Consider the following 24,904-nt stretch of genomic DNA (forward strand, 5'->3'; position numbering starts at 1 on the left):
AGTGCGCCCGTTGTTTTACCCCTTATGGCCTCTCCAGCATCTGGTGCAGAGCCTGGCACGGCCTAGGTGCTCAAGAAACGCTTCCCGGATGGATGAAGGGTGCGCCACCCACTGAAGCCTGCCTGGAGAAGAGGCTCAGCTCCCGCAGCCTCTGACTCAGCCCCGGAGCCAAGGCCAAGGCTGCACGGCGGACATGTGGGCGTAAGTGACCACCAGGGTCACCTTGAAAGACATGGAACCACGGAGGCCCTGCCAATGAAACCCTTTTGGAAAAACGGGTCTCAGGGCTTCGTTTTACAGTTTTCCTCAACAATATTTACTGTTTACAATCTTAAATCGAATGAGCACTCAGCAGGGGGAAAGGCAGACTTCTACGCTATTAAACAAATTTTAACCTCTTGCAGAATACTCTCATAGATTGTCTTTTTTCTGCCTCGCTGTTTTCTCTGGCTACCTTACCAACCCTCTCACCTTCGCCAGGATGTTTGGGGATATTGCATAATCTATTCCTGGGATGCACGAGCAGCTCTGGAGCCTATAAAATATTCATTCGCTTTCAAAAATATTTGCACCCTGCTGTCAAACGTGGACACATTCACGTGGAGTATCGGAAAATGGCTATTTTAACGGCAAATGCTTTCCTCAGACCTCTCTTGCCACTAAAACATTTTCTTCAAAATTATTTTCATAAGATGAACCATTTCAACATTAGCGGCTAATCCCATTTCATTTAAAACTCTGCTGATAAAATTCTTTGCTTGTCATTCAAATAGTAAGTAATAATTATAGATTCGAGGCTCCCATCTCTGGATTCATTAATGGTAAATTGCATGGAAATCTGAAGCATAAGGCAGCTTTGATACATCTCAAAATGCAATTTCCATAGCCTCCCTTGGCCATGTACAGTTAATTATACAGTTAATATGGGAAACATGTTAATGAAAGAAACATTATTCATCCAGACCACCTGCCTTTACCAAATATCTTTTGTGTGCGTCTCTTCTTTTTGTACTTTTGGTCTAAAACAGTAAAAAAAAAAAAAAAAAAAACCCTCACAACTGATAATGTGGCGATTTTAAGCATCAGTCTGCCAGGCTGCAGCTACTTCCATTAACACAAGTCGAAAGAAAAATTCGTTCAAGTTTGTGACATTTCTACTAATTTCTGCCTTCTAGCAGTTTAAGATGTCTATCCATGGCGTTTTAAACGGCTGAAATAGCTGTTTATCCAACAAAAAATTACTATTAAGTTGTCTTATTCCTACCAACGATGTACTCGTCTTCATAGATACACAGAAAACGCTAGAAAACTGAGAAGAAACTGCAAGAAAGAGGAAGAGATAAACCCCAATCATTCTGACTAGATTAAACTCTCCTAAATCATTTCTCATCCATTGTGAACCTCTGTGTTTAACAATAATTAAATCCTCTCTTCTTTGGATAATCAAAGTTCGTCCATAGATGGTTTAGTGCAGAAGCCAATGTTAACCTTTACAAAGAAAAGTTAATGTTTCTGAGACTTTGATGTGGAAGAGAAATCAGAACAGTTTAACTGGAAAAGTAAACTCTCTGGCTAAAGCTACGTTTCTGTTTCCTTTTTATAAATTACTCAGACAGTATGTAAAAATGAATTTGCAAATATTAGTTTTACAACACATTTTTATTAATATAGATTAATAAAAAGTCTTTATTCAATGAGGAAATAAGAATTTGATTCCAACCTCCATCATGTCTTTTTGACGTATGAAAAGTCCTTTCAGCCATGAGTTATTCAGAAATCCCATTAATGTTCAAAATGCAGCCGGAAACCAACCTTAGGTTCCAGAGTTGACAGGAAATAAGAGGAAAAAAGAATCACGATAAGGCAGTTTTAAGATCACCAACCCTCAAAGATCTAATACAGAAACAAACTGTAGGAGACAAAAGAACCTCCAAATCGACCTCCCTGCTACCTCTAGCATGTGGGGGAGGAGTGGTACCTGATGGGTAACCACCCCAGACAAGAGGCTGAGTGATGAAGAAATCATTTACATTTTCACTGTCGTTCAGTGAAACACTGGGCAGTGCTTCCTTAAGATCTTCTTGAAAAGCAGTTTTGAATAATGTTTCTGTATGTGTGTACCAGCAGATCCATGTGTTTAAAGGGCCATCCACCCATGCCTCCCCAACCAGATGGTCACCTACAAAATTCTAGCGGCCAATTCCAAGTCACAATTATAAGAGCAGATCCTCTCTAAGACCCAACACCTTCACTATCACCCAACTGACACGAAAAAGCCCAGAGGAGACAATTTTCACTCGAAAGATGACGACAGCGGTTTAACAGGGAAACCTTTCAGGAAGAGGAAGGAGGAGGGATGGTTGCCTAGCAACACACAGACAGCATCTCGCGCACCACAAAGCAGTAGGTCTTTTCTTAGCAGCAGCCTTTTCTGTTCTGTACCGATGATGTACTCATTATGATTTTCTGATGAAGTTTTGAGGAAGAACAAAGAATTCCAGCGAGTGCGGTAAAGGTTACCTAGGACAGCAACACAGGCACGGATTTTCTCTTCCATATCCATACGGGAAATTCTGGATTCTACAGCACGTTATTGGAAAATATCTGCAGACGTTTTAAAAGTGCCCTTTGGAAGTAGAATGTTTGGTTCTTAATTTCCTAAGACTAACAGGCTACATGCTCGTGAGCAATAAGACGAGAATGGGGGAATAGAAATGGCACCAAACAGGAAAAGCTCATACAAGACACACAAATTTATCTTCTCTTCACCAAGCAAAACCGTTAAAAGGGAACGAAGCCTAGATGTCCATCTCCTCTCTTTTCCCAGCCCTTCCAACCAGCAGTGAAACAGCTAAAATACAGTGAAGAAAAAGGGAAAATGAAGATTCAACAGTCAGCCACAACAGCCAGGAGCTGGCTGACAAGCCTTCTTTGCGCAATTGCTTCGAAACGGGGAGTTCAAAGTAGAAGAGAGAAGAGTTGATCTATCAAAACTTATTTTCACTTTTTAGGGTGAAAAGTTAAGAGATAAGACTATCAAATGTATTTTTCATCTCTCCCCAGTTCAGCTGCCAATCATACTGCGTGCTGCCCAAGTTACACGCCCGCGAGTTCTCCAGCTTTGATGGGTGAAGCGGGAGGATTAGCACCTGTCACCCATCCTGCCCTTCCGTTCCAGCTACAGAACTGGTACCCACCCCTCCTGACAGCTGCCTTGAGCATCACTGCGGAACACGCACCCCTGGAATCTCTCCATGGCTACAGCCCCTAGCATTCGGCTCCACTCACCTGCCCACCTGCCCGCTGACCAAGGCGCCTGTCAGTGCACACCCACAGACAGCTTATGCTGCACACACGGGTGCACAGGCACCTCCAGAAGCAAGGTGACCCCTTTGCCCACGTACAAAAGGGAAGCGTGGGAACCGGCCTGAACGAGGTGGCTGACCACTCTCTTTGATCACAGGGACCCACCTTGAGGTGTCTTTCTTTATTATGCAGAGCATGAAGTTGGGTCTTAGATATGACTGTCAAGGGGACATGAAATTAACTGGTAGCAGCATCTGCACTGTGTTTAACCTGCGATGAGTCTCACGTTCCCGGAGACAAGAAGAACCGGGTAGACTGAAGGGCCTCCTCTATAAGATGTCTAGAGACGCTGTGTAAATGGCATGGTCTGCCTTTCACAAAATTAAGGGAAATCCCCAGGAATCTACGTGAAGAGGGAGGCACGTGACCTGAAGTCACTCAAGCCTTTGAGGGAGGGGGAGGGGCAGGGCCAAACGATTTCCTGTTCCTCAGCCCCGGGGGGTCTGCCCCCTGTCCACGTGGGGCCTTAGGGAAGTCTGGCATGCAGGAGTCAGGGGGCTGGATGTGAGACCACACACGATCCAGGACCCTCAGAAGACCACGCCGTCAGTGAAAACATTTGTTCAGGCCGCAAGAAAGCTTACCTGTCTCCACGTGGATTCCAGATGGGAAGACTTTTGGACCCTGGGCCTCCCCTGGGATCGAGGGTCAAATTTACAATAGATACATCATCTGGGAATCTCTGAGTGGGGAACTGATGTAAAGATGGTCCTGGTTTCATGTCAGCCTGGGGTGGCTAGAATATCAATCTCAAAACCTCTCTTTTGAGGTTAACACAAAATTCCGAGAGATAGAGCCCCACTCACGAGGAGCTTATAATCCGACACTACAGAACCCACCAGACGGCAAACATACCCACGAGCAGCTTTCGAGTCACAGGAACTAAGAAAACAGAAGTATTAGATGGAAACAGCCAAATGGACATTTCTAGGAACTGAAGATGTTAAAGGAGGATTGACAAGATAAGACAAGAACGACATAGCAGACATTTAAAAAAGAGGAACAGAACAGCTGCAAATGAAAAATGTCCTCCTGGAGATTACAGACACAGTGGATGGATTACACAGTAGACTAGACCCCGCCGAAGAGAAGCAGGCGTACTGGATGACAGGTCTGTCTGAGGAAATTCGCTGCAATGCAGGACAGAGGGATGAAGAGAGAAAATACGGAAGGCAGAGTAAGAACGCCCAGCATTCTCTACTGGAGGAGAGAACGGAGGGAATGGAAGACAGTCAAATTTAAACTGTAAATGGTCTGTCATTTTCTAGAATTGATGGAAGATAGCAATTCTCTGATTCGGGAATCATAGTAAGTCCTGAGCCAAAAACAAAACGAACTGAAAATCAACCCCTCCCCGCCCGCAAAAACCCACACAGAGTAAAACAGGTCCACACCAAGGCAAGGCACAAAGAAGTTCCAGAACAGCGGAGGTGTAGAAGTCAGGAAGCAGTAAGAGGACCCACGGAGGAGCAGCCCCTGGACCAGCAACGAACAGCCTTTTCAACAGCTATGGCGTCAAAGGCAAGAAAACAGGATTTTTAAAGTCACGAGAGAAAATTAACTAGAATTTGATCCTTGTCTAATCTATCATGCAAGTGTGAGGACGAATTAAAGACATTTTCAGACAAAGACAGGGAGACTTTCCTATTAAAAGACTGAAAGAAGGATATAGTTTTGGAAAAGAGGAGATTTTAATCAAAACAAAGAACTGAGAAGTAAGGCGTGACGGTGATGAAAAAAGTAACAGTCAATCTGAACAAGTGCTGACTATGCAAATCAGTAAGAAAAATGGTTAATTTAAGGGTATAAATGTTAAGGTGAAACTAAAATACCGGGCAATGACAATACGTGTGTCAGAGGGAGATGCTGGGTTCAGAGTCAGAGATTCTGAGTTTACTTGGGAGCAGGGCAGAGCTATGCTCGGCAAAATGATCAGGACAGTTATTAAATTATAACTGCTGAGCCGGTAGAGGGGAAAGAGGGGGTAAGGCCAGCGCCGTCACCCCAGCAGTGGTTAGGAAACGAGGCCACAGGCACACCGTGATACCGGCACCTCACCTCCAGCATCTCTAGTTCTGAGGACGTCTGGACAGCACTGAAGATCCTGAGCGACTCTCTTTCCCCAACAACCGTACGATCACGTGGGCTTTGTAAGCCGTCATGCTCTATGGTGGGGAAGCCCGAGGGGACGGTTTTGAGCCGCCCCAGGTGGCACCCTGGGGAGCAGCCTGTGCATCTGGGACCACCTTTCATCAGTGTCTCTGGGTCCCTCCCCTCTGACTCCGGAAGAGAAGACATCAGAGGACAGTGGTCGCGACCCACTCAGTTCCTGCTTGTCTGTCACCAGTGCCCTCACCCTCTGGCAGACGCACTCAAGTAAGTGAACAAACGAATAACCAGGTGTCACTTTTCTCATTCAAGAAGCCGCAGCGGCCACACGCGGATGGAACACAGCCCCTCACGCTGGCGCTCCAGCCACCCAGCGTCTGGCCCAGGGTCACAGCCGCTCGAGGCTGCGTGCATGTCCCGTTTCTCCCACGGACTCTCACCCTGTGAGCGGAAGCAGGGTTCCTGGAGGCGCCGTGACCTTTCCTGCTGTCTCCTGCCCGCCCCAGGACAGCTGCTCCTCCCCGACCAGGCGCCCCAGGACGGAGACGTCTCCCAGCAAAGGAACGTGATTGGCACTTCGCTGAGTCTAGTGTGTTCTAGCCGTGCCCCCCTCCTCGTTTCAAGTAGATTGAAAACTTCTCAGGGGTAACACACCGCCATCGACTTCACTCAGGCACTCAGGAAACTCCTACTGAAAACCCCCTACGTCCAAGAGCTGCGCCAGAGCCAAGTGTAGAAGGGTGAGCAGAAGTGGTCCATGGGTGAATTACTGGGGAAACGCCTGTGCTTCAGTGCAATTCCAAAAGCTACGTTGTATACTATCCATTCTACGCACGAGTCTGTGCAGGAGCGACCAGATCATCTGCCCTGGGTCTGCCCTGGTAGCTGCTCTCACTCAGTTCCCAAGAGGAGCCCGATGGGCTGGAAGAACGCAGCCTCTTTCCTGGGCGTCCCATCGGGTTTACCTGAGGGCTCCCCGTGGGCCACCGCGCACTCCGGAAGCGTTCCTTGTCCATACGTATGAACGGACACTTTCCAAGTGCTATTCGGACACCAGTTTCAATTGTTTCCCCTCAGAAACATTAACTCACAGACTTGCTACCAAGTCTAGTGTTTGGTTATTCCATCTAATTCAACAAATACCAACCGGATGCTTGATCCCACTCTATCTGACCCTATCTTCTCACCAGCAGAAGGTCTAACAGGCAAGGAAACCATTCTAGCATCATTCTAGCACTTTAAACGATAAATCAGATTTTTAAAAATAACACGGCAAGTTACATCCCTCACCAAAAATATAATAAGTAGTTCCGCACCCCCCAAGACTGGGCAGTGGAAACGGTACTCGCTGCCTTGTGTCAACACCAAACTGTCAAGAGTCACTGACGTGGCAGATGCCAGAGGAGCCCTGGCGCCGAGGGGCCGGCCGAGTGTGGGCAGCAGACACGATCACAGCCCCGCAACACAGGCCGCACCCCAGCGGCCAGGGCCCTCAGGAGGGGCTGCAGGTCAGCTCTCCGAGTCCACGGCTGACTCTCACGTGTGGACTAATAAACGGGCACAGAAGACGGACAAGAGTGAACTAGTTTCATTCCGACACCAAGTTAGTAAATTCGCGCTGGCATCCGTGGTTGGTGCCGTGGAACACGGAGAATCCTACCCGCGGGGTGGGCGTCCCCGTGGGACACTTCAAAAACCATTCTTGGAAGGAACAATAAATGGCTCCCCAAATTATGACAAGTCACACACGGCTAGAGAAATGTAAACTAAACTACCTTGAAATAGCGTTTCCACTCACCAGTGGAAGATCAAAGCTGGCCAGTACCCGGGCCTCAGGAGGGTCTGGGGGTACAGGGCCATTTTCTGCACAGCTGGTGGGAGCATCGATTAGTCAAACGTTCTGGCGGGAAGCTTGGCAGTGCCTCTCAAGACCTAGGTTCTTCCAGAAATTCAGCCCACAGTTATTTTTACACTTGCTGTGATGCTGCGGTGGCCAAGTTTGAAAATTGCCTACATGACCTTTACTACCATACGATAAATAAGTGACTGCACGTTGAACAACAGAATAATATAGACCGTTAAGATAAGCAGAGTCACACACACTCACGTGGAGCTGTCTCCTAGACACAGCGTCACATGAGGGACAGTGTGTGGTTCCCGGTGACAGTGTTGCCTGTCGGGGAGGGCTGGGATCCCAGAAGTCGTCACATGGACGGAGGACAAGCTCTCCACGGCCTACCTTCCCACCAGCTGTGCAGGTCGTTATTAAAATGTTTCCATGAACACAAACACAAAACACAGTCCTGGAACCTGGGTGGCTGGGACTCAAACGACAGGAAAATGCTGAGAGAATGGTCAATGTAGGTCACTGTAAACTTGGTTTACGAAGATGCAGGATGCAGAGCTAGTTGCTGCTCTCGATTTGGGGATTGCTGGATGACCACCCTCCCGTGACGATGAAGATGGGCGGCCACCCGAGAACTCCAAGGAGGCAGAGGAAGGGTCCCGAGGACTGATTAAACGCCTGCTGTGTGCCAGGCACACGCTGGGCACCACACACACACACACACACACACACACGCAACTGTCCTGTCTGAGCAGCTGGGTCCTCCTGGAACCTGGGGGGCCGTCAGCAGAGTCTGAAGTGGGTGCCGAGCGGTTCTGGCCCCCAAGCTCACCTCGAGGGCAGGTGTTTCCGGGTTGCAGACGTAGTGCCCGGGGTGAGGAAATGCACGACACAGGGGGCTCTAGAAAAGCCCCAAGCCACTCCGACGCGGGAACTCTGGGTTAGGGCCTGCCCGAGGCCTGCCGAGGCCGCCACCGGGGGTCAGATCAATTCTACGGGAGTGGGACTCGGGTTCACCGCACGACCCCGGCAGCAGCCCACCCGAGCGGACGCACCTTCCTCTGGCCTTGACTCCATCACCTCCTGCCCCGTCTCCCTGCTCTGGACAGTCAGTGCAGCCCTGGACCTCTGACCACATGCCCTGCGTGGCTGGCCTGTAAGGTTTCCCGTGGCCATCCCCAAAGTTCTGGGAGGGCTGGCGGCCGAGAGCATAGCGTTTGATGCATTTGAGCCATTTTACTCCCAGGACGGCTTCTGTCTCAGACTCAGGCAGGGTTCACATGGCAGGAAACAGCTTCCATGCGAGTTTGCACTCCTCCAAGCGCAGGCCACGGAGAGCAGCACTGCGGGCGGGAGCCACGGCCTCAGAGCTCCGGGTGCCTGGACGTGGGTCCTATGGCAGCAGGCAGACCCCGGCTCAGCTGGACCTGACACCCTCGAGCAGGCACATGGCCGGAGGAAGCCCGGCCACTGCGTCAACTTCTCAGTGGCCCCGTCACCCTCACCATGAGGACAGTGGCCAGCTGAGTCTCAGACGCACATTCGGGTCACAGAGAGCAGGACCAGGGTGCACGGCAAGGACCCTGGGCGACACTCTTAGGAACATAGGTGCTGATTTAAAGACGAAGAAAATGGGGTCGCCCCCCCCCCTCGAAACAGACCCTCGGCCTCTGGAAAGACACGTTGCTTCCTGGTTAAGCATTTAACTCACTATACCCATGGGTATAAAAGTACCAGCTAAGGAGGCTGACGCCAGATAAAACGAGAGCGTCCACTCAGCGCAAATGTCCACCGATCAAGGAGCGCAGGAGGCGGACACCGTGGAGAGGCCACGAGCCCTGCGGGTTGGGCTGTGAGGTCGGAGGTAGCCTGTCTCCTTTGTGGACACGGCATCCTTCACCCCTCGCAGGGCCAGGGCAGCTGTCTGTCACCCAACCCTTCTGCTTCCGTAAGTTTCCTCCCTTCTGTGACGATGGGGCGGCTTGGTCACGTTTTGCAATGTGGTAACTTCCCATTTTTCAGGTGTTTACATCACTGCTCTTGGTTTTCTTGTCTTCATCTGTGAAATGGGCTGAAACCAGTTCCTACCTCACGGTTTCTTAGGACAGTGCTGTTACGTAAACGCTCCGTGACGCTCATTCCTGTTGTATCGTACTTTGCAAGATCCAGTCCATACCCTCGCCTTCAACTTGGATGAAGGCGTGGCCCCTCCGTCTACACAGCTGCGTGCCGCGCACTGCCCCTGTGACCAGCGGCTGGCTTCCGAGGAACCAGGAACCAGGACGGACACCTGCTCTTGCCACCACCCACAAAGCTGCCATGCTGCCACGCCAGCCTCTGGAAACAAATGTGCTCTGGAAACAGGTCTTTTCGAAGGACAGGTTCAAACGTGATCCTTTACCTTTCAAAAGGACGGACGGCGGTTCTCATGAAGCTGAGTCCCACCACTCAGCTTATGCAAAACACAACGGTGTTGACAATAATTCCAGGGAGTCCCTGGAACGAGGCCACCTGTTTCCAGAGCTCTGCTCTGAGCCTGCTCAGGCCTGGCCACGTTGCCTTGGAAAACGTGTCTTCAGAAGCCGACCAGGTTCACAGCTGAGGGTGTTTCCCTTCCCGTCTCCCTCCTCTCCCGGTGCCGTCGTTCCTTCTGCAAACGTCCGGGGGCTCCTACCTCGCCCCAGGCCTGGGCGCCGCATGGCTCGGGGAGCCTGTCAGGCACAGCCTCCCGGGCACCCCCTTCCTGGGCTTGCAAATGCCCCCAAAGCACCGTCACCGTGTGCCCGGGGCTGCAGTTTCCAGGGCATGTGACATTTTCCCTGTGGAGGCCCTTTTCCCCTTAGTTTCATCAAAGGAGAACTGGTTCCATTTTTTGGCCACGATCCTTTCAGCCTTCATCATTACAACTGTAGGTTCCACAGGTGCAGCATCTCACACTCTGTCTCGTTTAACCCTCACAGGGACCTCGAAGGAGGCGCTGTTACTAAGCCCGTCCTGGGGATGAGAAAACGGAGGTCGAAGGATTTGTCGGGGACGTGGGACCAGGAAACAGCTGAGCTTCCAGCTTCACCCCAGTTTCTGGGCCGCAGCGTCCGTGCCTTCAGCGGCATGCTCCCACCTCCAGACTGACCCCTTGGGCCCCGGCAGCTCGGAGGCCGTGCTGGTCTCGGTAGGAGGACGTGGCTCCTGGGAGGAGGGGCTCTCGACGGCCGGCCCTGCCCCTTCCCATGTGTCCACCGGGCAGCTGCCAGGACCTCCCCTCCCCACTTCCCGGCACCGGCCGACACTCGTGTCCCTGAGACCTCAGTGCCTCTCGGCCTCAGTCAACACCTGCTTCCCTGGCCCCTTCCTCTGTGTCTCCTCCACCTGCTGGGACCCCTGGCTCAGCGGTAATTAGGTCCCTCCCTGCAGTTCAGCTACGCTCGGCCTCCTCCGCCGCGAAGACCGCCCGGAGCAGCTGGGCTGGCGGCAGTGGCTTTGTCATCTGCACAGCGGCCTGCGACCTCCCGCCAGCCGGAGACCTTCGTTCTTCCACGGAAAGCCCTGCCTCCTTTCCAGGGGAGGGCGAATTCTGCTCACCCCTAGGAGAAGCGTCTGTTCCGAGAGTCCTGAACCACGGCTCCCAGCGCGAAGCCACAGCGCGTACACCAACATCACACTGCAGTGGGCGGAGCGATGGCGAGCGGGGGAAGGCGCTCGGGGCTCAGGGCGCCTCCCAGGCCAGCCCCCGACAGCCCTCCAGCGACAGGTCAGGATCTGGCTTCTCGGCTTCCTACGCCGCTCGTTCCTCCCAAGGCACCTCCAACCTCTGCCGAGGAGAACGTTCCAGTTCTGCACACTGGCCTCTGAGCTACTCCTCGCTTCCACCCAGTTGTCCAAACGTGAGTAGCTTGGCGGTTGGTCCCACCACGTCTTTAATTTGAAATGTCACATCTGTGTCACGTTCACGAGAGCAGCTAAGCGTCAGGGACGGTGGGTTCCTGGGACTTGCCTGGACTTCGCATAACCTACCTCGGGGCCTCTGAGACCTCAGCGCGTGCTTCAGGGAGACGGCCGTGGCGGCCGTCTGGCGACCGGGACGGTCCTGACGGAGGGCCGGTGGCTGAGCACCACACGCCGGTCTCCCTGTGGCCTTCATGAGCCGGGAGGTCGGGGCTCCCGTGTGTCCTGAGGTCCGGCACAGGCGGCTTCGCTGTAGCCCTTGCAGATGGGAAGCCAGCATCCACGTGCCAGTGACAAGACAGGCCCTGTGAACGTGGCTCTGGTCTGGTTGAATGTGTCCCATGGCCTTTCCCGTGAGAAAGGGCAGCCGTTTCGGAGCCTAAAAGACGAGCCATTTTACTTGCTTTCGTGGATGAGAAGGTGTAAAAATGCCAAGTGGGGCTCCCTTCTGCCACGTCTCCACACCTCGGGGTCCCGTACGGGGGGCCGAAGACCACGGTGGGGCCGAGAAAGCCCCTCTGTAAGTGGGTGAGAGGGCAGAAAACAGGACTGGGGCGTGAGGGCCGGACGCTGGGGCGTGCACGGTGGGGTCCCCGTGGCTGAGCTGGACCCCCTCCCCGGTGCCCGGCACCTGCTCCCCACTCAGGGTCGGGAGGAGTAGCCGGTGACCCCAATTCAGATGAAGCGTCGGTCGGTTAACAAGAAGCAGCCTTGAGTCCGGGCGGCGGCCAAACGCCCTCAGGTTTCTGGGTTGGTCGGCGGTGGACGGGGGTTTGGAAACTGTCGCCGCCATCGCCCGGGGGACGCCTCGCGTTAGGCTCGGCCGCGGGGTGGCCTGCGGACGGCGGGTCAGCTCTGTAGCGCGGGGACTTCAGCTGAGAGGCCACCACCAGGCTCCCTGTCACATCTGCCATCCCACACGGGTACCACAAAACACGGTTTACGACGAAAACGACAATGTGTTCGCGTCCCGTTTGGAGGCGAGATACCGTCGAGCTGTCGCTCAGTCGTCTTGACATAGGAAGACACCAGAATGTGATGAAGGCCCTCGAGACGCATCTCGCCGCCCCCAACCTGTCAGACAAACGCTCCTGGCTGTGTGCTGGCCCCAACGCCGGATCTCATCAGAAATCTGACTGATTGGTGGAGTTTCCTTTTCTAAAAGCGACGCACGTTGAAACGTTCTCTAAAAAGTCGGCTCTAAACTAACATAACTGTCCGGAGCAGAGGTTCTAAGTTCCTGGCTGTGGGCGCACAGTAGGACGGCAGCACACGTCTGCGACCTGAGCGATGCGCCGTCTCCTCCGGAAACCGCGAACCCTGGGACTCAGGCCCCAGCCGCACGCGACCACGGTGGAGCCTTGGGGGCGCCGCGTGCTCCCAGCCCAGGCCCTCCGTCCACGTCCGCGTGGGGAGGAGGCAGAGGGAGGCGTCAGCTCAGCCGCACTGATCGGCTGCGCTGAACCTTTCGACTCCGGCTCCCCTCGTCTGTTATCTCTGCTCTGAGGTGCCCCTCAGTCCCCACGTCTGGCACCTGTGCCTCCCGCCCCCGGATCGGACATCCCTGGAGTGGGCGTCTCCACCCCCCAACGTCCTGGGGGCGTCCCCAGACCCACCTCCAGGCTCCACACTGAGGCTCTTCAGTGCAAACGTGGTTTCCCAGCTGCTCTGGGGTGACTGTCTGTGTCCTCCCACATTCTCGTGTGGAATCCTAACCCCCAAGGTGATGGTGTCACGAGGTAGGGCCCTCATGACGGGGTCAGGGCCCTAATGAGACCCCACAGAGCTCGCTGCCCCTCCCACACGTGAGGACATGGCGAGAAGCTGCCGTCTGTGAGCCAGGACTCGGGCTCCCACCAGACCCCAGACCCGCTGGGCCTCCATCTTAGCCTTCCAGCCTCCAGACAGAGAGTTCATTAAGTGTCTGTTCAAGCCGCCAGAAGGGACCAAGACACTGGCCTTCCCAGTCCCTTCCCCTTCCTGGGAAGTTAGCTGTGCAGTGGAAACTCTCCCCTGATCCACGAGAGCCCGGATGCTCCGGGGGTTAGTGACTCAGGCTCTGCCCTTCGTCACCCGAAGCCCCATCCCCAGCAGGAGAGACTACGGCCAGTGTGACGGTAACTGAACGGGGAGAGAGAGGCCTGTGGCCTGGAGACCTGGGAGGGCGGTGTCCACGCAGCCATCAGCACTCGTCCACACAGCAAGAAGCGCTGAGTTGTGAACAAACCCTCTTAATAAAACTTGGGCAGTAATCACGCACCACGTGCTCCAGGATGGGCAGGGGGCGGGTTCATCCCGGGGAGGGGGCTCCCTGCCAGGAGGCTTCTGCACCGGACAGGGCCTCTGAAGGGCGCACGAAGCAGCTGACCCCGCCCACGTCACGTTTAACGAGAAGCAGCCTGTGAGCGACATGCGTTCACCGAAGGCTGCTCAGTGAGCTGGGGGCTGGAGGGAGGAGACGACTGAGTCTGGAGTCGGGTGCACACGGTCGGCGCTCACCCGTGCGCATTTCCGGGGGGGGGGGGCGAGGGTTCTGTGCAGAGCCGGGACGACGCTCCCTCGGGGGGCCCTGGGCAGAGGGGCTGGACATGGGGTGCCCTCCTCCTGCCGCCTTGGGCCGCATGCTAGGGAGCTGGGCCCCCAAGCCTCTCACGGGCACTCCCTCCCAACCCCGCGCAGAGGGCGCAGGCCTTACCAGGACCATGTGGCCGGTGGAGATGTCCATGTTGGGCTGCACGGGCTCCTCCGACCAGGACGAGGTGCTGCCCCGCGCGGAGGGGCTGGGCATTGGCCCGTCACTGAACTGGGAGGACACGCTGCTGACGCGGGACGTGTGCGCGGTCTCCGGGCGCTCGGACGGGCGCGCGGCCATGCGCTGCCGGCACAGCTCCTGCAAGACAGCGGGCGCCGGTCAGAGCCTCCCTACCTGCGTTACCAGGGCCAGGGCCGACGGGATCCACCCGTGACCACGCACAGATGTACACACACCACACAGAGACACACACGGGCACATACGCAGTAGACACACACACATCCGACACAGATATACACACAGATGTACACAGATACACACCACACAGAGACACACAGATAGATACGCTATAGACACACGCAGATATACACACATAGATACACACAGATACATACACGCCACACGGAGACACACAGATAGATACGCTACAGACACACGCAGATACACACACACGTACACAGAGACACACATAGACACACACAGACATAAACAGATACACAGACACACACAGATAGACACGCACAGATTCAGAAGGGGCCGCTGGGCCAACTCCGGCCTCCCTGGACCCTCAGAATGGCGTGTCACGCGCACTAACTCAGGCCCCTTCCTTATCAGAACGTGGGCCCAGGCGGGAGGGAAGGGAGTTTACACTGTGGACTGAAATACAGAAAAGGGTACCAGGCTCAGGATGTTTGCAGAAAAAACCCTCTGTTTGGTTCTCCTTGTTCTCAAAACATCGCTCCGACTGGAAAGCCCACACGGGAGGGAATCCAGAGAAGCGCAGACGACAGGGAAAGTGCCGGGCGGATGGGGAACGCGGCCCCCTGCGCGGACCCCAGACACGGGGCTCGCGCTGACGGACGAGCCCCCCACCCGACAGAGCTCGGCTGGGTCAGTACGGAGTCTCGGGCTGCCTCGTACAGGGACGCGTGACCAGCTGGCCGGGGAGGCCCCTCCGTGCCTGTGGCCCTGCAGCCGCCAGACTCGGGTCTCGGCCGCCACGCAGCCCCCGGGAGACTCAGCCGGGCGCCCTGCTCCCCCCACTTCTGAGCGACCAAGCGCCCTGGGGAGAATTCAACAGTCACGATTCGGGGACTCCCAGCCTCTGCCCAGTGAACACGTCACCGTCACCCGAGCCGTCGAACAAAACGACGTCAAGAAGTTTGAGCATCTGAGCCCAAGAGTTGAAAGCTTGCTCAGGGGCGAAAGGACTCGTTGGAGGTCTGAGGCCCCACACGCCCCTTGCTTTTCACCTGGTGCCATCAGGGGGCCGCAGCCCGCTCGCCCAACCAGCGCCGCGTGCCACAGGCCTCTCAACTCCCGCGGGCACGGCCTCGGCCACGGGCTGGTCCCCGCTTCCTGTCCTCTCACGCGGCTGCCGCTTACTGGGCACTAAGGGTCGTCGTGAGGCCGCTGAGGTCTCGCTCTCCCCGGGGACGCGGTGCCGGCTCCTCCCCAGGTCGGAGGACGGCTCAGGCACTTTGAGGGGGGCCGGCTGGATGTGAACCCCCAGCCCCGCTAGAGCACCTGGCGACGGGGATCAGTGTGGGCACCTGGAGGAGGCGGCGGAAGAGACGAACTAGAAGAAAACAGGGCCAGCGGTGAGGGTGGGGTCTCCCTGCCCAGGGCTCAGGAATTTCACACGGCTTCTAAACAACAAATGTTTGAAATTCCACCCACGTTTCCTCAGAGTCTTAAAAACAAAAAGAAACCCAGACACGTCGGGTGATTGTAATAAGGCAGATGACACTAGGAACCAAGTCCGCGTCTCACTGATTCCCCGCTTCCGCATGTGGAACGTTACTTGATTCTGGGAGTGCCCACCAAAAAATGCTTCTGCAGTAATTTCTGTGGCTTCCTTTAGTTCACCCAGAAGAACAGGCCCGAAGAGCTCAGGCTGAGAGAGCTCAGAAAACGTCCTCCAAGAACCGGCTCCTCTGGCGAAGACGTGAGATGTCTGCGATTCACCTTCTGAAAAGCAAAACATTGGAGCAGCTGGGTGTCTGCCCGTGGAGGTGCCAGGGATGAAGAGTGACGGCCAGGCCTGGATCCCCGTCCCTCTCCGGTCCCCGTGGAGAGTGGAGTGCCCTGGGCGGGGTGAACCTGGGTCAGGCGCTCAAGGCCCCCAAGCCTGAGTGCTGTCACTTAAAAATGGAAGGAACAGGACAGCACAGAAGATGAAAAGGGTTCATGTGTGTGAGATGCCCGGTGCGGTGCCCGCCACGAGGTCCCATAGTCAATCAGTGCAACGGTAGAGGTACTGGTGCAGTGAAGATAAGAATAACTCTTTAAACCAGAACAAATTCTCGACGGCTTGGCGAGTTCAAAGGTATTTCTAAAGGAAGCAGGAATTTTCGAGGTGGAGGTGCCCACAGAGCGTCCGCTCAGGCCTCCTCATCTGGTAGATGATTAGACTGACTTGCAGGCTCGGTGAAGGCCTCACAGGCGCCCGGTGGTCCCCGGGGACTGAACCTGTGACTCAGGCCCAGCACTCTTCCCGCTGCTGCTGAGAGCGGATTCCCCTTGTGGGTCTTTGTTTTTTAAAAATAAAAGCTGCAGCAAAGATCCAAGAAAAACCCGTCACCCCCATTTCCAACAGCAAACAATGCTGGACATCGGGGCCTGGACTGGAGAGAGGAGCCCGGAGGCTGGCAGCCCGGGTGACGGTGCCTTGCCTGTGCACAGGGGAGGTTCCCGGGCTGCGCAGGGACCCCGGGGGGGTGGGGGGGTGCGTCAGGCCTTCAGCACGTGCTTCCATCTGCAAATAAAGATAGGTACACCTGCTGAGGTGGGACGCCTGACCTCCAACCGACCGTAGTCCCGTTTCTACCTCTGGACTACCTGAGAGGTGGTGAAGCCAGGGTCTCTGGAAGGGTCAGGCGGTGGTGGGACCCCCACGGTGGAAGCACTGCTCCTGGGAGGCCTGGGGGGGTCCTGTCCAGCCCCGGTGGCTGGGTGGGAGGGGGTGTGACACACCTGGGGCACAGCAGCCCCCGTGCCCCAACCTCCCGTGAGCCACCAGCAGAGGTGTGTTCCGAGGGCCGTGAGGAGACATTAGGGGAGGCCCTGCCTCCAAAAAACTGCCCGGGACACGCCCACCAGGCCACCCAGGCTGCGAGGCAGCTCCTCCTAGAACCTGGCCCAGGGTGCACCTGTTCCTCCAGAGGCTGCAATGAGAAGGTAAGACATTTCACGTCGATTCTTTCTTAGCTTCCGGGAGACTCCCATATGCTCACATCCTGGAGTCTTGGCGATGCCTGACCCTGAGTCCTGGCTGCAGCTGTTACTGGCTGTGTGACCTTGGGCAAACCACCAAACCTCTCTGGGCCTCAGAGAGGCACCAACCTGGCAGCTCTCGGCAGACGTGTCTGGGTGACTGTCAGCCCTCGTCGCTAACCTCCTCAGCAAACCACGCGTCCAACACTGCGCTGGATGCCGGGTACGCCGGCCAGATGCAACCAGGGCCCGACTTCCGGGGGCTCACAGGCCAGCGGAGCTGAGCGGTGACAAGAGGTAGGGAGGCGTCAGGACGGGAGCCCCGGTCAGCGTGGAGCCGTGGGCGGGGACCCGGAGGGACAAAAACAGCTCTGGAGGCTGGGATATGGGCGGTTAGGGCCCGCGGGGCTGCAAGAGCTTCCCCGTGGGTGGGGCTGCAGGTCGGGGAGCAGGGGGACGGGACCGTCCCATGTCACCCCTGGGGCGGCAGTGCTGGTGCCCCCGTCCCACATCTTCGCTTTGCCCCCGTTAATGTGCTTGGGTTTCTGGAATTAAGATGTTGGAAGCAAGCCGTGTGTGTGTGGCCCAAGGCCCACCTGCGCTGATGGGCTCTGGACACCTCGGAGGGAACCGTTCACCTGCGGTTGGCATCTCCCTGCACCGCGCCTGAGGCAGCGTGGCTCGTGGCTGTGGCTGAAGTTTTCCTGGTCCCTTCAGCCTGCAGCTCAGCTCGCCCACGGGGGTCTGCCTGCCGCCCTCCGCGAGGCCGGGGTCCGAGCCACATCGTCCTGACCTGAGACACAGGTTGAACGACGTCTGGCTCAGATTAGGCTGTTGCACGAGCGGCCGTTGGGGAGCCGGAGCAGGGCCAGAGCTGCCACTGGCTTCAGAACGACAGGGCTGGGGGAGCCAGGCCACGCACACGCCTGGACCGTAAGGTGGCAAGGTCCACCTCCACTGCTGCCCTGGAGCTTCACACAAGAAGGCCAGACCTATCTGTTTGTGACAGAAACAGGGATCCCTCGAAAGTGGTTCAGTCTGAGAGCAAGTCTGGTGATCACGCCCCCCAGGAGGAGACACACCAGTCCTGCTGCCTGAGGAAGGGGCTCAGTTGACTCTTCAATCATGGCTTGTTCTGCTTGGTCCCAGGCAGAGTCCCTCCGTGTCCCTGTGGCCGCCGCCCGACCCCGAGCCCTGAGCTCTCACGTCTGGACACGCACCCTCCCCTACTCCTGCCATGTCACCCTCCTCGCGCTGCCACAGGACTCTCTAGGTGTCCCCAGAGAGGCAGGCACGATGCAAAGAGAAGCAGAAATCTCCGGGGGAGTCACTGCATGGCCTTTAAATTAGTCCTTTATGTTGATTATAGCTTCTAAATTAATAACAGAAATTCTATATTTTGTCCATGCTCTGCACTATTGCTTTAAAATTTCTAAGGAAAAATGAACTTCTTTTTAGAGCATTACTACCTGCCTTAGTAATGGTCTGGCCAGGACACTAACTGGATGGTTTTGAAATCCCTTAGGTTTATGGTTTTGTGGGGACGTTTCAGCCCACACTCCGCAGATCTGGACCCCTCAGGAGGGCCGTCAGCCGTGGGTTTACCAGGGAGCTCTTGCTTCCATGCCTCTCCCCTCCCCAGACCAGACGGTGACGCTGTGAGCCTCCTTCTTCACTTAAAAGTATCATCTCTCCCTAAAAAGGCATCTGCAGTCCACACGGCAAGGTTGAAGGCACGACCCCACTGACCCCTTTGAGCCACGGGCTGGGCTGAAACATTTATTTTAAATGTAATTTGAAGTTCCCATCACGCAGGGAACTGCTATCAGGTCAAAGCACTTTCCCGAGCTTACTGCCTGCGTTTATTACTGATAAGGGCCACGCACGACAGGACAGGACACTCATGTCATCGAGTGACAAACACCACCATCAACCGGATCAGCCTCGTGGAAGTAATGCCCTGTGGGGGCAGTTTAAAGTTCAGAGCCGTGATCATCGTGGAGGGCACCTTATTTGAGCAAAAGGTAACTGACAACGCTAAATGGACTACACAGCCTGCTCTGAAAGAAACTGGAGACTTAAGTTGTGAACTTTTCCTAATTTATAATCCTGGCAGCAAGCGGGAAGGGCAGAATCCACACCCGGAACACCAACCGCCCGGGTTAGGTCATGGAAACCCCAAAATGACACCAAGCCCATCGAGGTACTAACTAAGGTGCGAATTCACTAAAATCGTAATTCCCTTCGACTTCACAGATGCAGCGCGTCCTCCGCGGGGCCTCGTCCTGAGCACAGAGGAGAGTTTGGCAAAGAGTCTTTACCTGGCTGGATAAAGAGGTGCGGCACCTTCCAGCCCCTCCATTGAAAAGACTCTTTTCAGGTGTTTAAGACCCGGACTAACTCGCCTTTAATTAAAAAATGGCTTTGCTTATGATCTAGGACGGCACTACCTTCGTAAAAATGATCCTGAGCATTTAGCTCGATGACCTTGACTTGATAAACGCAAGTACATCCTCGTGTAGCGAGTGAGTCACACACCCAATGACCAAGAGGCAGACCTACACGTGGGGTCAGCCAGCCATCCATGGGCTCCCTTCAAACGGCTCTTCGCCCAGGGTGTCCCCCGTCCAGCGCTGCGGACCACCAGCCGCGAGCACAGAGCCGGACACCCTCTGGGCTGCACCCGCACACATGGGGCGCCTCTCCCACCCGAGCGCTCACTCGGGCTGTGAGCCGGTGCCCCGGGTCCCAAACCACTCCCACCAGGAGTTTGGCCAAGTCTGTTTTCTCATCCAGTGCCTACACTTTAGCAGGAAAGAGAAAACCGATGTGTGTGTGAATGGAAAGAAAGTCGTTTTCCGACAGCAGAAGGGAAATCACTTATTTGGGGGCCGTGGTGCTTCGGTTTTCAGGATGTCTGTCTCTGAAGAGGGGCCTCGGGCCAGAGGTGACTCATCTCAGCGTGGCTGTGCCTTTCTGGCTGCTGGACCCCCGCAGGTGTGGAGAAAAATCACTGAGGAAGACAGGTGCAAGTCATCCCCAGCTCCCGATGAGGACGCTCACACAGTCGGGGCAGATGCTGCGACTCTGCTGCCGAGCCCACGTCTGTGCCACCAACGACGGCGGGGCCTCCACGCTTGGGGAGCAGCTGCTCTAGGGCCAGCTGTGTCTTAGGAGCAAGTCCCAGGGAGAAGATGAAATCCACCAGTGGGAGAGAACGCCGCCCGAGACAGACCCTGGTCCACGCCGTGCATCACGGGTCGAGGCAGGGACTCGGGCCCACGTCACCCGGGTCTGAATCCCGGGTCAGCCACTTAGGAGCTGCGTGACTTTGGACAAGTTGCCTGAGTGCCTCAGTTTCCTAATCTGTGGAGTGGGGATGGCTGCACAGGGCTGCGGGGAGGATTCCACGAGCGAACATGTGAAGCTGTTAACACAGCACTGGGCATGAGGCCAGCATGCAGCCCCCATCCACACCTTCCTTCTGCTGGACGCAGCCTCCCTGCCGAGCTTCCTCGTCTGCAGCCGCGTGCAGGAAGGGAGTCGGGACACCAGGTGAGGTCCTGCTCCCGGGGCACCAGAACTGAAAGACGCGGATCCACTCGGGCTGTCCCTCTGCTCCATGGCACAAGGGCCGTGGGGACCCAGTTTGCCAACCGACCGCTGTCTTTAGCAAGAAGGATCTCTCCCCTCCCTTCCTGGGGAAAGCAGAGTTTAGAAGTTTCTAAGGAGAAAAGAACAGCATTTTCACAGTCCCCCTAAACTCAGACGCTCAGTCACAAAATAAACGTGTGAAGCCTGTGCCCCGCTATCTTAAAATATCCAAATGGCGCCTCGTTGGTCAAGAAAGGTGAGACAGGAGCACAGACTCCCCATCAAAAAATGTGACTCGCCCATCTCGGTGCCGCTGGGGGCGCTTCCCGGAGGTCCAGCCAGCGCAGCGGACACGCCAGCCCTGCCGGCCACCCCTGAGCGGGGGCAGGTCCGCAGAGCAGAGTCAGCGCAGGATCTGTTCAGGTCCGAGAGCTTCGCATTTTCAGAGGCAGTCCTTAGGGTACGAGGACGCGGGCTGAGAAAACAGGAGCACACGGCACGTTCCGATGTGCCGTCATCATTTTCTGCGAAGCCGCCTGCTCCTCTGTTACCTACGGAGCCCAGGCCCTGGGACGTGTCTGCAGAGCCTCCAAGTGTCTTATGGGTCTTTGTAACACAATCTGCAAAGTAGGCTGACTAGGACTCCGGCAGAAGAAATCCACCCATACACATAACAACAAATGTGTGAGACAAACAAACGTCTCATCAAATGTCTCATCTCTCGAACCTTCATCTGCTGGGGGAAATTGCAGAGAGTGGGACTCACTCTGAGAGGAAAGACTCGCCATCCCCAGATTCTGCCAAAGGACAGACAGGACTCCACAGGCTTGAGAAAAACCTCTTTCTTTGTACCTTTCAAGGAACAACGGGAACAAAGCAGTGGACGGCCTGAGTGCGCACACAAAGGCGGCCGGGTTTTTAGGGTTATTTGGGGAGCGTAATTAGTGGTAACAGGGCAAAACCAAGGCAGGATGCACAAAGCCGGGGAGAAAGCGAAATGGGTTCATTAGGGGGTGTGCGCGGGGGGGGGGGGCAATTACTCTCCAGATGGAGAAAACGCTCAAAAGGAGCGGCCTCCCTGGGAGGGGCCTGAGTCCAGCTCGTAGGGCACCAACAGCGGCCACAGAGCCGCTGCGACAGACAGCAGTCACACAGACGCCGGCGGTGACGGTAAATGCAAGCACTGTGGTCCACGCCCCACAAGGCAGGAGGCGGGCCCCGGCAAGTCCCCTCGGGTGGGGCACAGGTGGTGTTTATATTGTGCTCAATTTAGAGACGGCATTATTTTTGTAAAACAAAACCCATACAAGGTGTGTTTAAAATACAGCAAATTCTACACTGAATATGATTAAACTTGAGTGAAACGTCTGGGGGAAAGCAGGGGACAGAACATCCCGGATGGTCAGGGGCCAGGAACGTGTCGTCAAGAAAAAGCGTAGGAAGAAAAGCAAAGCCTTGTCTGATCAGCCGGCTCTCCTCCAATAGCTGTGAGTGCACAGCAAGTGTGACACGGAAGGAATGGCCTGGTCTTCGAGGCCGGCGGGGTGGCTGTGAGCACAGAACCGGGGACACGTGAAGCGGTTTAGGGGAGGGATTTTACGTGAACGTTCTCACTGCGAGTAGCTCACCTGCTCAGTGTTGGTCTGGGGAGTAAACACGGGTGCATATTCTGTGCCCTGGGACGGCTCCCCCCGGGGTCCTGGGGTCCCGGTGCCGCCTCCTAAGGGATTGGGGGCCACGGGAACACGGCCATTTCTGGGCAAGAAGCAGAGGACACGGCCCCGGAGGTCAGAGCCGCAGCAGGTGCACTGGGCGGCCGTCCTTAGGCCAGCCCAGCCCAGATCCTGCTTCCAGGATGGGGCGCTCGGCACTCAGCCCGTCTTCACCGTCACTGGCGTGTGTCACGAGGTCGCCACCACCCGTCCTGGGACGCTCTTCACCACCTCCACCAGGCTGCTCAGTGATGCCCAGATAGCGTTTACCTTTCCGCGGCGGGACAGCACGCTCACACGTGCTCACACACCCGTGTGCACACGCAGGGGAGAAGCACTTCTCCACGGTGGACCCTGAGCCGGGTTCCAGAGCCTCCGTGGGGCGGTGCTCATTCAGACCTTTAACTAGGGATGAGGCACCCTCACCCGCACCCCGACACCCTGATGACAGCTTCGGCCGCAAACCCAGGCTCCTCTGGCCGGACTGCAGCTGCGTTAAGTGCCAGGTCCCACGGCGTCAGTCAACTGCCCAGGACAGCTCCACGGCCAGCAGTGTTTACCGGGCGACATCGAGTAACTGTTCCCATCTTGTAAATGTCTTCTCAGAATAAAAGTTATAGACACATTTCAACTAAGAGAGGTGAACGTGATGTTCAGCTGGCTCCTAAATCCGGAACAGTCTACCGTCACAAAGCCAGGCCCAGGACCCCGACCCCGTCTGCCCCTCCCAGCCACCCTGTGCTCGCTCCCAGCCCTGTCCTGCTCTGCAGTCATCGCCACGTGGACGGCCTCTCACCCCCCAAACTGAGGACAGCGGTCACTTTCCTGTTCTCTGCCTCCCTCGGCGTCCGGCACAGATCTGGGAGGCTTCGCTCACTGGTGGGCATCGCCTGCAGCCAGCAGCCCCTAGGGGACCAGGTCCCCAGCCCTGGGCGGCGGCCGAGATGCTGCCGGAGCTGGAATCAGGCCCCGCGGCTGGAGGCGGAGGCTTCCTGCTCGGACCAGGCAGGGCTGGGAGGTCACCTGTGAGCCCGAGCTGGCAGCCCGAGTGTTCTCGTTCTCCAGAGCTTTACGGCGCAGGGTGCACGGTCAGGAAATCTGCAGCTGACGTGTCGCCTGAAGGGGGCTTGGAAGGCGCGTTACTAAGTGCACGGACTTCCTCCAGAACGCATGGGACGCGCCCACTGTGGACCAGGTGCCGCCGCACCCCACCTAAGGCCCGTCTGTCCTTTCAGACCTGAGACACGCTGCGTCTGCTCTGCCCCCGATCAACCTCAGGGCGAAATCGGGAAAGAGCCGTGACAACCAAAACACAGACTCCAGCGAGCATCTTCCCCCTCCCCAGCCCGTAGTTACCGTGGATTCCGTAACGATCTCTGACGCTTCGGCTGAAAGTTGGAATCTGAGACCCAGGGCAGAGTGTGTCTGACACACAACCCCTGCAAGACCCCAGCTCTCACAGGAGGGCTCCGGTCCAGCTCCAAGCCCCCTGGCAGGGCCGCCATCCGTAAGACAAATAAAACAGTAAACACCTGGACTCCTGCGGTGGACGACTCACCAGACAGCTGTGCTTCCAGGGTCCCCAAAGTCAGAGATGCCTCACAGCTCATGGCTCAGCTCGGCCTCTGTGAGTGAAGGTGGCCTGGAGCGGCCCCACCTGTGTGCACCGGCTTTTCAGTTTCATATTCAGACGATTAAAAATAACCAAGTCAGGTGGAAATAAACCGCCCGCCTCTTCACAGCAGCCTGGGCCTGACGTGGCCTGAGAGCATTAGCAGCTGTTTTCTGTGAGAGACTTTTGTCACCTTCCTAGTTTTCTTCTTGCGCAAAAAATACTGAATCCTCATCACCTGTCATCACCACCATCGTCACTCTGGTCCACATCTTCCGAGCTCAACGCTCCCTGTGCCCCGCGCTCTTCCGGACGCCGGAAATCAAGGGGGATGGTTTTCGTGAGAGTTCTAAACACCTCCCCCAACCAGCTCCTCTCATATCGATACCTTAGATTCACGTGTCAGTTAGCTTTTATTGAGCACTGAGAGGTCCCTGCTGGTGCGGTGTGTTCATTCTACCGACCCGGCGTTTCAGGAAACTTCCTCGCCTTCCAGGAGGACACGCCGGGTAAGGAACAAGCCGAGTTCTGAACCCAGGTCTGTCTCAGCCCCTGATGCGAAAGGCCCTCCAGGTGTGAAGGGTAATTCCAGGCACCGGAAAGGGTTCTCGGCAGGGGCCCACGCGGGGCGGGCGGAGGGTGTAGGGTCCAGGCTGGCGGACAGATGGGATGCTCTGGAGAATAAAGCAGGTGGAGGGCTTTCAGGGTGTGGGCCGCGGTCTGCACAAAGGTTCTGAGACAGAAGCACACAAGGG

At 56.0% G+C, this 24,904-nt stretch overlaps 1 protein-coding gene across 2 annotated transcripts in view; it reads right to left on the reverse strand.

The window, feature by feature from the left end:
- The window catches only part of PTPRN2 (protein tyrosine phosphatase receptor type N2), a 689,751-nt gene that overhangs the window by 75,162 nt on the left and 589,685 nt on the right, over window positions 1-24,904 (reverse strand). For both annotated transcript variants that reach the window (XM_060021206.1, XM_060021207.1), the window contains exon 14: window positions 13,959-14,153. In XM_060021206.1, coding sequence (XP_059877189.1) covers window positions 13,959-14,153 — 195 coding nt within the window. The remainder of the gene's footprint in view (window positions 1-13,958; window positions 14,154-24,904) is intronic.

Source organism: Delphinus delphis, chromosome 9, assembly GCF_949987515.2.
Source record: "Delphinus delphis chromosome 9, mDelDel1.2, whole genome shotgun sequence".
Classification (NCBI taxonomy): Eukaryota; Metazoa; Chordata; class Mammalia; order Artiodactyla; family Delphinidae; genus Delphinus; species Delphinus delphis.